Raw genomic sequence first — 15,197 nt, 5'->3', positions numbered from 1 at the left:
ACTCATTTACAAAAAGCTCTTATAAATCATAACATTGTTTTTCTATTATTCTTTGAATACTTTGGGTACCTTGAATACCATTATCTTCTGCATTACAGGTATTAATCAGAGATACAGCACAGATATCTTTTTTCAGGTTCATTCTTTCAGTCAGCTACTCATCTCTGTAGTGCAGGAGTTTTAATTGGAAAAAGGATTAAGAAAGAAAAATTTAAGGTTAGATATATGTTATGCCTATAACTGTATATGCTAAAGTATGAGTGTCCAAAGGGTCATATTGAATGAAGAAGAATTGTCTTAGGCTGCATATAAAATATATAATTAATGTATATAAAAACAAAACTTCCTTTTTATACATTTTTATAATATTTCTAATATTAGCAATGTTCTGTGTGTAATAATACCACAGGCAAAAAACTATTTGAGGGTCAGGGATTTAGCTCAGTGGCACCTTGCCTGCCTTGCAAGTGCAAGGTCCTGAATTCTATCCCCAGTACCGCAAAACAAAAACTATTTGATATATTTTCCTATGACACGGCTGCTAAAAAACTATTTTAACTGATTTTAATTTACTACATTATTTTACCAAATAACACAAACCCATTTTTAATAATAAGAAAAAATAATAAATGCCTACACACATGTAGGTAGATTGAAATTCTGTTATCAGTAATCACTGTTTCCCTTACCAAGTTACACAAGTACATATAACATCTGATACACACAAGTTTCTACCGGACTGTGTGTGGCAGGTGCAGGAGGCAGTTACCAGTGCACTGCGTCCTCATCTAGACAGCCTTCTATTGTCACCTATACAGTCCTTATTAGAGTACTGTGTAACTGAGTCATTAAAAAAATCATTAAAAATCACATAAAGTTCAAAGTTCATGATCTTGTAGATCACATCACTAGCTGTCCTGGGTTATACGTGGCCCAAAGGTTGTGGGTTGGACATGGCCACTGTAAATCTTTGCTTAGTGTAAGCAAATATTAGATATTTTCAAATTTCTGAGATTTAAAAAAACATATTAAGAAATTTCCCTGGCATTGTTCAACAGTCATCTTTTATGTTAAAAATATGGAAATCTACTTTCAGTGATCCCACTATTAAATATTTTACAGGCTATTTTGAAGAGTACTTAAATTCAACTTTAAAATATAAATAGCCTGGGCTGGGGACTTAGCTCAGTGGTTCTGCTGCCTGCCTTGCAAACACAAGGACCCAAGTTTGATCCTTAGTAAAAAAAAAAAAATTATATATATGGCCTATTTTATTTTATTTTTTTGATACTGGGGATCAAACTTGGGTCCTTGTGCTTACCAGGCAGTTGTGGTGCCACTGAGCTACATCCCCAGCTCAATATCGTATTTTATATACATAGCTTTTAAGAGAAATGGTGAAAGAAACAAATGTGAAGTTCAAAGTCCTGGGTACTGTAAAATTAAAATGAATGGTAAAAGATTATATTAAACATTTGTCTAATTTTAAAAATAATTGACTATTAATGTAGACCCCCCCCAAATAGAAAGAGAATACTAAAGTAATCTAAATATACAGAGTTCTCTGAATCACTATGGATTTAAAAAATAAAACTGCAATATTTGTTTTATAAAATTTTATGTCATCTTTCACTTATACAATCATATTTTTTACTTTTAAATGTTTATTGTTGTGAAATAGGAAGAAAAGGTCTAAAGGGGTAGGGGAAGTGGGAGGGGTAGGGGAAAGGAAAGAAAGGAAAAGAAAAAATATGAGAAAAGGAAAAAATAGAAACAGTCTTTGTAAATAGGGAAGGGTGGAGGGGGTGAAGGGAGGGCAGGGAAATGGGGAAAAAATAAGAACCAAGATACATCACGTACAGATATGAGCACCCAATGATAAATGTAAATGTATTGTATACCTAAAATGTACCAATAAAAGAATTTAAGGAAAAAAAATAAATGTTTATTGTTTATATGGCAAAAAATGAGATTTTAGTGGCATGTAATCCTGCAAATTTTAATAGTTTTTGATTCATGTTATTACTATCACAATCAGAATATAGAAGTTTTATTACACCAAAAAAACTCCCTCATACTTTATAGTTTATACCTTCTCCTACCCTGGCAACTACTGATCTTTTTCTCAACAACTATAGCTTTCACTTCAAGAATGTCACATAATTGGAATTATACAGTATAAACTTTTACGATTAGCTTTTGTCACTCAGTATAATGCCCTTGATATTCATCTAAATTGTTAAGTGTATCAACAGGTCATTACTTTTTATTGTTAGGCAGTATTACATTTGTATATATGTATCAATTTAGCTTTTCAGTTATTGAAGGATATTTGTTTCCTCAGGATTTTAAAATTATGAATGTAACTGTATAAACATTCATGCATAGGTTTTTGTATGAACATAAGTTTTCATTTTTCTAGGTTAAATACACAATGAGGTCACTGGTTCATATGGTAAAAACATGATTAACTTGATAAGAAACTGCTAAGCTGTTTCCAAGAATGGCTGTAGAATTTTGTAGTAATGTGTAAGAGTTCCAGTTACTTTGCATCTTCATCAGCACTTGGAACTGTCAATATATTTTTTACTACAGACTTTCCAGTAGGTGTTTATGGGTATATCATTTTGATTTTAATTTTGGATTTTCCTAATGGTTAATGATAAATATTTTTATGTGCTTATTTTTCATTTGCATATCTCTTTATTGAAGTGTCTGTTCAAATCTTTTGCCCATGTTAAATGTGATGTTTGTTTTTTCATTGGTGCACTTTGGGAGTTTTCTATATATTTGGATACAAATCCTTCATTTGTTATGTGATTTGCAAGTATATTTGCCCAGCATGTAACCAGTCTTTTCATGCTTCTAATAGATCTTTTTTTTTTTTTTGTACCAGGGATTGTAGGGGACAGGGGAAGCGGACGTTACCAGAACCTCTGCAGTTAGTCCTGGTCTCCTGCGAGCCACGGCAGCACACGGCGAATTACAGGAAAGGTAGAAAAATGAGACCGAGAAGAAGCTGAGCTTTGGGTCTGATCAGTGCTGCTCTGGGCAGCAAAGACAAAACCCCCAGCTTACCACACCTTTTATTCAGTACATCGGGAGAAACAAATGTAACAAATGACTTGCAGAGCGTTCAATAGTTCACATTGGGATAAACAAGGTGTAACAGAAGGCTTGCAGAGAGTTCAGTACATCTCCGGCAAACAAGATGTTAATCAGTCCAAGAACAATGAGGAACTGAGCAGATGTTTGTTCTCCCAGGATGTTTCTTGTCCTGGAGAATCACAGCATCACTGGATCACTGAAATCTCAGTTGTGACCGGAGGCCAAACTGGAGTTATTCTGTAGCTGGGCTGTAGGCAAGAGAACTAGGCTAACCAAATGATTTATCCCTAGAATTATGTAGCATTGCTCCCAACAAGGGATGAAACTAGGGACCTTGCACTTGCAAGGCAGGTGGCAGCACCACTGAGCTAAATCCCTGGCCCTTCTGATAGATCTTTTGAAGAACAAAAGCTGATGAAGTCCAGCTTCTCTTTTTTAATTTTTTTAATGCATTGTGTTTTTAGTGTCTGGTCTTAGAATTATTTATTTGACTATTCTCAGATTACAAATATTTCTGCCTATGTTTTCTTTTAAAAGTTTGATACTTTGACATTTTACATTTATATGTATGATCTCTTTTGAGTTAATTTTTGAGGGAGTAAGGCATGAGGTTAGATTGAGATTTTTTTAATGCATAGGTATACAGTTGTTCCCACACTATTTGTTCAAAAACCATATTTTTTCTTTGAATTTCTATTGTACATTTGTCAAATATCAATTGGACATATTTTTATGGGTCTATTTCTGGGTCCTATGTTGTATTATGGCCAGAGAACATATTGTGTGTATATTCTTTTACTTTTGTTTATGAGCCAGGATATGATCTCTCTTGGTGAATGTTCACTTGTTTTCAAAGAGATATGTATTTTACACTTATTGGTGGAAAAACTTTCTATCTACTAGATCTAGCAATTGTTGGGAGAAGGGTGTTGATGCAGTTTCCAACTGTAAGTGATGTCATTCTTTAGCTCCAATATCAGTATAGTCATTTCAGCCTTTTCTCACCTTCCTTCTACTTTCACTTTCCCTTTACTAGGAAGTGAACCCAGGGCTTTGTGTATGCTAGGCAAGTGCTCTACCATTTGCCTATCAGCTTTCTTTCTTTCTTTTTTTTTTTTTTTTTGCCTATCAGCTTTCTTTTTTAAAAAATTGATTTTATTGGTACATTTTAGGTATACAATATAATGACATTCATCATTGGAAATTTGTACCTTTATGTATTCTATCTTGGTTCTTATTTTTTCCCCATTCCCCTGCCCTCTCTTCAACCCCTCCATCGCTCCCTATTTACAAAGACTTTGTTTCCATTTTTTTATTTTCTCATATTATTTCCATTCCCTTCTTTCCTTTTCCCTACCCCTCCCACTCCCCCTCCCCTTTGCCCCTTTTATTCTTATTTCACATTATCTATTATAACTTTTAGTCTTTATTTACACTTCCAGTTTTTCACACCAGAGAAACTGGTACTTCATTACATTTGCATTGAGTTCCTTCTAGATGGCATGTAGTTGGATCATAATTTAAAAAATGTCTTCAAACTGTCTCTTTAAGTTAATTGATGTTTGGACTATTTTAATGTAAAGTTTTATATATCTGGGTTGAAATTTTTTTTTCTCCATTTATTTTCTTTTATTTTCTTTTTGTTGCCTGCTTTTGGGTTATCTGAACTTTTAAAAATATTCTGTGTATATCTACTGTATTTTTTATTGTTTGTATATTTTTTCAAAAGTTGATCTATTATTATACATACTTAAAATTTCACAGTCTTAAGTAGAATTAATGTTTTCCACATATGATAGAATGTAGAATCTTTTCTATTTATGTCTCTTTTTTTGCAGTTTTTTGTAGTTTCTTATATTTCCATATACTGAAAAATTTAATCAATGTTATAGATTTCTACTTCTCTTCTCTCATTCCTGATGTTCTAAGTTTCACTCTAGTATCACTTCCCTTATGTTCAAAGAACTTCCTTTAGTAATTTTTAAGAGCAAGTTTTCTGGCAATAAATTCTGTTTTCCTTTATCAAGTTTGAGATGTTTTCAGCTATTGTTTTTATATATGTGTATATATTTTTGCCATTTCACCTTTAAAAAAATCCTTCTGGGATTCTGATGTCATGAATTTGAAACCTTTGATACTGATTGAAGAGTTTCTCAGGATTTGGATTTTTTTCCCAAAGTTTTTTTTAAAAAATCATTGTTGTTCATTGGTTATTTTCTATTGATTTGTTTTCAAATTCACTGACTTTATTCTCTCTAACCTTTTTGCTCTTACTGAGTGAGTTGAAATTATTTTACTTTTTTTTTCTCTAGTACTGGGAATTGAACTCAGGACCTTGTGCTTGTGAGGCAGGCACGGTGTCACTGCACTAAATCCTTGGCCCAAAATTATTTTACTTTGGAATTCTTCATTTGTTCTTTATATCATCTATTTCTTTTTGATACGTTCTGGCTTTTGAAAGTTTGTGATTATTGGAGCATTTTCATGAAAGTTGCTTAAAAATTTATTGGGTAATTGTAATATCTGTCATCTGTGTTTGTAGATCATCATTTCTCATATGAATTGAGATATTAATGTTTCTTTGTGCAAAGAAATTTTAGGTATGTTGGACATTTTGGATATTATGTTATGCAATTTGCTCTTGTTTTAGTCCTATGACAAATGTTGGTATTTTTAGCAGGCAGTTATCTCATTAGGTTTAGGCTTTAAGTTACAATGCATGTCTGTTAACCATGGTTTCATTGTTAGTTCAGTTTTTAAAGCCTTTTCAGAGCTAATTTTAGGGCTTTTTTATGCTCCTGGTATTGCTGTCAGTGTGTGTGCCACCCAGGGGCTGATATGTGACCCGAGTGATGGTTTATCAGTTATTTTAGATCTCAAATATTATAGTAGTCAGGATCAGATCCACACATGAATAGCTTGGGGTAGGCCTTAGGGTTTATAAACAAATTCATGGGATTATTTTCTAAAGCTCTTTCCTGTCTGCAATCTCCTTTGGTACTTTCTGGATCCAGGAAGCTATAGCTTTGGCTACTCGGCAGCACCTGCTTCCTGGCACAAATGGTAGCAAACTGAAGGAGAACGCCATGGTGAACTCACTTTAAATCCTTGTTTTCTTTTTCATATTAAGTTTATTGATACATTTTAGATACAAAATACAGTTACATTCATCATTGCAAATTTGTACCTTTATGTAATCTATCTTGGTTCTTATTTTTTTCCCCTTCCCCTGCCTTCCCTTCACCCCCTCCACCCTTCTCTATTTGAAAAGACTTTGTTTCCATTTTTTTCCTTTTCTCTTATTTTTTCTTTTCCTTTCTTTCCTTTCCCCTGCCCCTCCCACTTCCTCTACTCCTTTAGAACTTTTCTTCCTATTACAAAATATCAATTACACATTTTGAAAATTACAATACCAAAATTTAGAGGACATTACCACAGATTTTACAGAATTTAAAAGGATACAGAAAGCATATTACAAAAATCCTTTTTGAAATAAATTTGACAACTTCTAAGAAGTACCTTGGAAGACAAATTAATGAAACTGACTCTGGAGGAAATATAAAATTTGAATAGCACCTATTAAAGAAAGTATATTCCTAGCTTGGAAACCTACCCATATGACAACAACAGGCTCATATACATTTTAACTGATGAATTATATCAAAAATTTAACGCAGAAAAAAGAAGCAACACTTCTCCCCTCAATTTAGGAACTCAACATTGTGCTAATCCTAAAACTGGATAAAGATAATAGAAGAAAAAAGTATGAACATAGATAGAAATTTGTTTAACAAAACAAATTATTAGAAGTCAGATCTGGCAGTATGTAAAAGTGGTTTTATTATAGGGATGGCAGTGTTGTTTCAGCATTGGAAGATCCACCCCCATAAGTCATCATTTTAACAGAGGAAAGGAAAAAGCCATATGATCCTTTCAGTAGTTGGAGAAAAAGTATTGGACTAAATTCTTCAGCTGTTCATGGTAAAAGCTATCAGGAGACTAGGAGTAGAACAGAACCTTCTCAACAGATAAGCCATATACTCCATACTTCAGCAAAAATGCCTTATATGAATGGAAAAGATACAATGCTTTCTCCCTAAGGTGGGGAACAAGGGCAAGATATGCCTACTCTTCATCTGTCCATTAAACTTTGAAACATAGGCCCAAACCAAAATAGTCTGGCAATAAAAAGAAACAATTAGCATAGGATTGGTAAGGTAGAAGTAAAATCTTTATATGTAGATGAAATGATCATCTACAGAGAAAATACTAAGAAATCTCTAGGAGCCCCTAGAATTTGTACTTGAATTTAGCAGGATTAGAAAACACAAGGTATATATAAAAATTCAGATCTATGTATACTTGCTATAAAGGAAGAATTGGATATTGAAATTTAAAAGTTATGTAGGAGTACAAAGGACTTAGAAAAGTAAAAAGAAAAAAAAACAGTGTTGGAAGACATTTATTACCTAATTTTTTTTTTTTTTTTTGGTACCAGGGATTGAACTCAGGACCTTGTGCTTTAGAGGCAGGCGGCAGAACCACTGAGCTAAATCCCCGGCCCTTATTACCTAATTTTAAGACTTCCTCTAAAGCTACAGTAATCAAGGCAGTGTTGGCATAAGGAAAGACATATAGATCATTGGAATAAAACAGAAAATTTGGAAATAGAGCCACACATATATGGTCCACTGTGTTTTGAAAGATTATTTAACATTAACATTACAGAACATAAACTCAACTCAAGAGCAGAGGAAAAGATAGTGTTTTCAACAAATGGCACTAGAACACCTGTTATCTGCATGTAAAAAATTAATCTCAACCCTTTATTTCCACACATAAAGATAACTTGAAAGGATCTATGAACCTAAATATGAAAGACTAAAATTATAAAACTTTAAGAAGACATTGTAAGGGAAAATGTTCATGAATTTAAGATAGGCAAGAATTTCCTAGGATACAAAAAACATGATGTATAAAAGAAAAAAATTGTAAATGAGATTCCATCAAAATTTAGAACTTTAAATGACATCATTAAGAAAATGAAAAGTAGTCCTTAAACAGACCATATTTATAGTACATATAATCTATGGCCAGAATATATGAAGAACTCTTACAGCTCATTAATAGACAACCCAATTAAAAAGTAGATACAAGAAGATGAGAAATAGCCAGTACAGCATAAGGAAAGGTGTGCAACACTAGAATCAGAAAGATACTAATTAGTACAATAACAAGATCATATTATACACACATTAGGGAGATGAAGTTAAAAGTTTTAAAAGAACAGATGTCAGCTTAGGTGTGAACCAGTTAGAACTTTCAAATACTGCTAATGTGAATGTAAAATGATAAAACCATTTTGGAAAACAATACAGAAATTACTTGCATTACTGTTAAGAACCAACAGTTCTGTTCTTAAGGTTTTACTTAGGAGAAATGAAAACACATGTTCACAATAGATTTGTATGTACAAGTTGACTATCCTTTATCTGAAATTCTTGGGACCAGAAGTGTTTCAGTTATTGGTTTAAAATCCACTTGATCTGCAAAGAGGATAGCTACTTCTGCTTGTTTTTGAGTTCCTGTCACATGGAGTATTGTTTTTCACCTTTTAACTTTCTATGAGTTTCTTTTTGAATTGTGTTTCTTGTATGCAGCATATTGTTGGATCTTGCTTCTTGACCCATTCTGCCAGTCTATTTCTTTTGATTGGTGAATTGAGACCATTAACATTGATGGTTATAACTGATACATATTGACTTATCATCGTCATGACTTTTTCTTTTTGTTGGATCATCCCCTTTGCTTTTAATTTCTTGTTGCACCCAATGGATTCATTCTGCTAGCCTTCCTGGGGTTGTGATCCTTGTTGTCTTTTTCTAGTATATTTTCTAAAACTTTTTGTAGTGCTGGTTTGGTATTCATGAAGTTCCTAAGGTGCTCTTCGTCACGAAAGTATCTTATTTCTCCATCCATTTTGAAAGATAGTTTTGCAGGGTACATCAGTCTGGGTTGGAGGCTGTTTTCCTTTAGGGCCTGAAATACATCACTCCAAGCTCTTCTTGCCTTGAAGGTTTGCATTGAGAAGTCTGCTGTGATTCTGATGGGCTTTCCTTTGTATGTGATTTGTTTCTTTTCTCTCACTGCTTGTAGAATTTTGGTCTTCTGTTGGGTTTCTTGAATCCTAACTATGATATGCCTATGTGTAGATTTTTTTTGATCAGTGCTAGTTGGAGTCCTATGTGTCTCACTTACCTATATGTCACATTCTTTTCCCCTGCTTGGGAAGTTTTCTGCCATCACTTTGGTGAAAAGATTTTTTATGTCATCTGCACTTTCTCCTGTTTCTTCATTGACTCTGATCAGTCTTATGTTATTCTTCTTTGCATTCTCTAGGAAGATTGATTTCTCTTGGTTCCTTATAATTTTAAAGAAATTTTTCTTTTCCTGGTCACTAATTGCAATCTTACCTTCTATATCTGAAATTCTGCCCTCACATCGGCTCATTCTGCTGCATAAGCTTTCAATAGAGTTTATAATCTCCTGGAAATCTGTTTGTATCTGTTTTATGGATTCCATTTGTTTCCTATGTTGGGATTCCATCATGTTCCTAAGCTCCTCTATTTTTTTTTTATCTATGTCCTCTCTAGATTTATTAATCATATCTTACACTATGGGCACAATCTCTGCTGTTATGTGAGAAATTATTTCTGATTTCATTTTTCCCAGATCCTCTTTTGTTGCCAGTTCAGGGAGTCCAGGTGGTTGAGTATCAGATTTTTCCATCTCATTTCCCTTTGGAGTTGCTGTAGGTGATCTGGAAGTCTGGTTTTGAGGCTTGTTATATGTCTTCTCATTTCAATAGGGGAAGGGGGGATTCTCTGCTGGCGCCCATGTGGCTCATCTCCTCTGTGCTGGGAGGCGTGCTATGAGGGCCCGGGAGCCTCCTCCTGGGTGCTGGGATTGGCTCCAAAATCCTTGTTTTCTTCCTCAATCCATCTGACGCTATTTGCCTTTTAAAGTTCTCCAATAGCTGCTCCAAAGCATTCATGGGAGAGACAGGGAGGAGTGTGTTTATTCCATATGACCTGGAAGTAGAAACTTATAATAATCATTATTTTAAGTGGCTATGTTGTATCTATTACTTGGATAATCTATAGTTTACTCAGTAATTCCCTCAAGGGATATTTAGATTGTTTACTTTTATGATAATACTATGATGGATGTTTCTATGTATATATTTAAAAAGTGAATTTTAAATTTATCATATTTTTAGGCTTTTGATATATGCTGCTAAAATTACTTTCTGAAAAACTTATAATGATTTATAAAATTTGACTACTAGAAAGAATACTGACCACATTGAAAATTGAATATCATATGTTATTTAAAAAATCCATATGATCTCCTTCTCTTATCCCTCCAAATAGTGGTCATCACTGGAGGGCTGATTGATTAATTTTTTGTTCTGAAAACTGAAAAATTCTAGGAAATTATCAAGCATTTACTCTGCCTTTCAGAGTAATATAATTGATTAGGAAACTTTTTTCTGTACAGAAGACCTCTAGCTTATAAATGTAGAAAGAAGGACAGAATTAGAAAATTACCATTTCTCAATCCATACTAAAAGAATAATCTAGATAACTTATATCAGTGAAGTCTAACACATCAGTTAAAAGGTCAGTGGGGGACTTAAATTACACTGCTCAGTCTTAGTTTCACTTAAAGACATTATATACCTAATGTGACATAACAGGAAACACACACCACCATGTACTATACTTTATATAGGACATAAAGTAATAGTTTCCCCAAGTTTGCATAAGCAAACATATATAAGAAAAGCAGAACAATATATAAAGAGTACTTTCTTTTATTTTCATTAGTACATATTTGTAGTACATAATGATTACATTCATTATGGGGAGTTGGTACATGTGCTTAACACATCTTAATTCTTTTTATGTCTCCTTGTAGGGAACAGGGGAAGGGGACGTTACCAGAACCTCTGCAGTGAGTCCTGGTCTCCTGCGAGCCACGGGAGCACACGGCAAATTACAGGAAAGGCAGAAAAATGAGACTGAGAAGAAGCTGAGCTTTGGGTCTGATCAGTGCTGCTCTGGGCAGCAAAGACAAAAACCCCTAGCTTGCAGCACCTTTTATTTAGTACATCCAAAGAAACAAATGTAACAAATGAATAATGTAGATTTTAGTATCATATTGGGATGAACAAGGTGTAACAAAAGACTGGGTGGGGGGCGGTGGAAATCTAAGAACAATGAGGAACTATGCAGATGAAGATTTAGTTCCTCCCAGGAGCTACACAGATGAAGATTTGGTTCCCCCCAGGGCGTCTCCCACAGGTGTGGTCTTGTCCTGGAGCATTACAGCATCATGGGATCATTGAGATCTTCCTTGTGACCTGAGGCCAAAATGGAAGTATGTTTTGGAGTGTTATTGCTGGCCTGTAGGCAGGAGAACTAGGCCTACTCAAATGATTTTTCCCTAGAATTATGTAGCATTGCTCCCAACATCTCCTTCCCTTCCCTACCTCCCCTTTCCATCCATCCCTTGTCCCCTTCCCATTTGCTGAAGATCTACATTCATTTCCTATTATCTGTGTTTTATTTTGTTCTTTAATTTATTTATTCTTTGGGTTTCTCATATAGAAGAAACCCTGCAATATTTAAGCTTGGGCATCTTATTTATTTCATTTAACATTACAGTTTCAGGGTGCATCCGTTTTTGTACAAATGACTCAAATCTATCCTTTATAGCAGAGCAGTACTATATACACTGTGAATAAATACTACATTTTCTTCATCTGTTGGGGATGCATGTATCACTGTAATATGATGTCTTTACCTCTTTCAGGAAGATACCTAGAAGAGGAATAGCTGGGCTAACTGGAATTTCCATTTTTAGTTTTGTGAGGAATCTCCATACTAATTTCCATAGAGGTGGTACTAGTTTACATTCCCACCAACAATGTAGAGTGGTTTCTTGCTCCCCTCCCCCAAGCCTCACAGCATTTGTTGTTAATTGATTTCTTGATGGTAGCCATTTTTTCTGGAGTAAGATGGAATCTGTGCTTTAATTTGCATTTCTCTGATGGCCAGATATGTTGGATATTTTTTGTGTGTATTTATGGCCATGTATACTTTTTCTTTTGAGAGGTGTCTATTTTTTTCAGTTGTTCATGTTTTGATTGGGTCTTTTATTTGGGGTGGGGTATTTTTTTGAGTTCTTTATATATTCTAGACATTCCTTTGTCTGAGGAATAATTGGCAAACACTTTTCCCATGCTGTAGGTTGTCTATTCAGTGTTGATTGTTTCCTTTGCTGTGCAGAACCTTTTTAGTTTGATATAATCCCATTTGTTGGTTCTTGATGTTATTTCGTGTGCAGTTGGAGGTCTGTTCAGAAAGTCCTTGCCTATGCCTATATCTTCAAGAGTTTTACTTATTTTATCTTTCAGCAGTTTAAATGCTTCTGTTTTAATATTTATATACTTTATGCATTTTGATTTTATTTAGTACATGGTGAGAAACAGGGGTCTAGATTCAATCTTCTGCATGTGGACAGCCATTTTTCTCAGAATCATTTGTTAAAGAGGCAGTTGTTCCTCCAGTATGTTTTTGGCCCCTTTGTCAAAGATCAGATGACTGAAAGTAAAGGGCACTATCTTTTCTAGGTTGCTAAGTCACCAAGTTGCCCAGGCTGGACTCAAACTAGCAATCTTCCTGCCTCACCCTCTCAGGGTGCAGGGATCACAGATATGTACTACCACACCTGGCTTCCTCTCTCTTTCTTAACACAAAAAGTATGTGAACCTAAATTCAGAGACTATGCCAGATTAAAACTAAACCAAGGAAATAGTGAAGAACTGCAAAGACAAATAGATACTTCCAACTGGCCAGAAATGACATATATTTCTTGATTTTGAAATTGCATGTTAAAATATTTTAACAAAGCTATGGGGTCCATATCTGAAGATAATTGTTTTGGGAAAGAAAATCTCTTAATTTGGCTAAAATATAAAAGGGCTGGAGGTGTAGCACAGTGGCAGAGCACTTGTCTAATACCTACAAGGCAAAAAAAAAGAGGGCTGGGGGAAAAGAAAGAAAATATGTAAAAGCTTATTTTATCTATATCACTAAAACTTGGGGCTAGAGGCGGTAGAGTATTGCCTAGCATGTGAGACCCTGGGTTCAGTTCCTAGCACCTGTATGTATGTATGTATGTATTATGTATATATATGTTTATTTTTTAGAATTTTTAGAAATTCTTAGAAGAATAAAGAATAAATCTCCTTGATTGGGGGGTGGGTCGAGACTGGTCCTATTTTTTCTGACCACAATTTCTTTCCTTTTTTTGGTACCAGGGATCAGATTCAGGACCTTGCACTTGTGAGGCAGGCAACGGAACCACTGAGCTAAATCCCCGGCCCTTCTGACCATAATTTCTAATAGTGTAATACAGCATCTTTGTCTTCACATTTTGATACTCACAGGATACATTTTTACTTTTTCAAGTAACATTCAAGGTTGACATCAGTGTTTCCGAGGGGTTCTTCTAATACTTTGATAAACTCATTTGCAGTTCTTTTTATTTCATTATTCTTGTGGAATTTCTTTCTGTTAATTTGTTTAAGTGTCACACCTCATTTTTTAGTAATTTTACAAGTCACCTTAACGTTTTCACTGACATCTCTTTCATTAACTTCATGAATTTTTGTTTGTTTTGGCATGGTTTTCAATTATTTTGAAATGTTTTTATTGATATTTTGGTTATTTAGATAGACCACCATCCATGGAAATACTGGTAGACTAACACTTCATAGGCAGATGTAAATGCTAATATTCACTGGGGAGAGATATTTAAGGGGTACTGAATTTATAGGTAGTTTAACCCATTAATATTTCATAGACTTTCATTGCGATATGTAAACTCATAACTATAGGGTCTCATGATGGATATCTGGATAATCAAGACCCCCTGTAGCTCCACAGCTGAAATTTAAAACATTTTGATTACAATTTATGAACTATAAATGCTCTGAACTTTGTGGAAAACAAATATTATACAAATAGTAATGCATCACAAAGTCCACTAATAAAAAATTTAAGGCTTTCAAAAATATATAGTATAAATAAAGCTTTATACATGCAGTTATACTTTCATGTTTTTCAGTTGATTTTATTATTATTTATATATTTATTGGTACATTTTAGGTATACAATACATTTACATTTATCATTGGGTGTTTGTACCTGAACATGATGTATCTTAGTTCTATTTTTTTCTCCCATTACTTGTGCACCCTTCACCCCCTCCACCCTTCCCTATTTACACAGAGTTTGATTCCATTTTTTTTCTTTCTCATAATTTTCCCTTTCCTTTCTTCCCTTTCCCCTCACCCTCCCGCCACCTCCAAACCCTCGGACCTTTTCTTATTTCAAATTATCAATTATTCATTTTAATCATTTTCATCCTTATTTACACTTTCAGTTTCTCACACTAGAGAAACTATTTGGTATTTACACATGTGTGTCCTATTTATTTCACTTAAGAGTATGGCCTCAATATGCATCCATTTAGCTATAAATATCTCTAGTTTCTCATTCTTTATGGCTGAGTAGTACTCCATTTTATAAAAAAACCACATCTTCTTTATCCAGTTTCCAGTCGATGGGCACTTGGGCTGTTTCCAAGCTTTAGCTATTACAAACTGTGCTGCTATAAACATAGGTGCACATATATCGCTGTGGTATGATTCTTTTAATTCTTTGGGGAAGATTCCCAGTAGGGGAATAGCTGGGTCAAATGGGACCTGTCGTCCTAGTTCTTTGAGGTATCTCCATACTGATTTCCACAGTGGTTGCACCATTCTACATTCCTACCAACAATGGAGAAGGGTTCCTTTCTCTCCACACCCCCGCCAGCATTTGTTATTGGTTGATTTCTTGATAGCAGCCATTCTTTGTGGGGTGAGCTGGAATCTCAGTGTTGTTTTCATCTGCATCTCTCGAATGACCAGTGATGTTGAACATTTTTTCATATATTTATTTGCTGTTTTTACTTCT

At 34.3% G+C, this 15,197-nt stretch overlaps 1 protein-coding gene and 1 long non-coding RNA gene across 12 annotated transcripts in view; one reads left to right on the top strand and one right to left on the bottom strand.

Moving 5' to 3' along the window:
* LOC147826928 (uncharacterized) overlaps positions 1 to 14,449 on the top strand; it is a 125,050-nt gene extending 110,601 nt beyond the window's left edge. The window contains exons 2-3 of the long non-coding RNA XR_015452963.1: positions 2,897 to 2,994; positions 11,089 to 14,449. This is a non-coding gene — a long non-coding RNA (uncharacterized LOC147826928). The remainder of the gene's footprint in view (positions 1 to 2,896; positions 2,995 to 11,088) is intronic.
* Wdpcp (WD repeat containing planar cell polarity effector) overlaps positions 1 to 15,197 on the bottom strand; it is a 406,541-nt gene that overhangs the window by 43,449 nt on the left and 347,895 nt on the right. The window contains exon 15 of one of the 11 annotated variants that reach the window (XM_087216014.1): positions 10,171 to 10,199. The exons of the other annotated variants lie outside the window; for them this stretch is intronic. Coding sequence (XP_087072140.1) covers positions 10,186 to 10,199 — 14 coding nt within the window. The 3' untranslated portion in view covers positions 10,171 to 10,185. Of the gene's footprint in view, positions 1 to 10,170; positions 10,200 to 15,197 lie in introns of those variants that run through there. 11 annotated transcript variants of the gene reach the window in all.

This window comes from Heterocephalus glaber, unplaced genomic scaffold, assembly GCF_053883595.1.
Source record: "Heterocephalus glaber isolate CG9 unplaced genomic scaffold, H.glaber_assembly_v1.0 deba00001457, whole genome shotgun sequence".
NCBI lineage: Eukaryota > Metazoa > Chordata > Mammalia > Rodentia > Bathyergidae > Heterocephalus > Heterocephalus glaber.
Note: the sequence above shows the minus strand (reverse complement) of the source record. Positions and strands in the feature narration are given on the sequence as shown.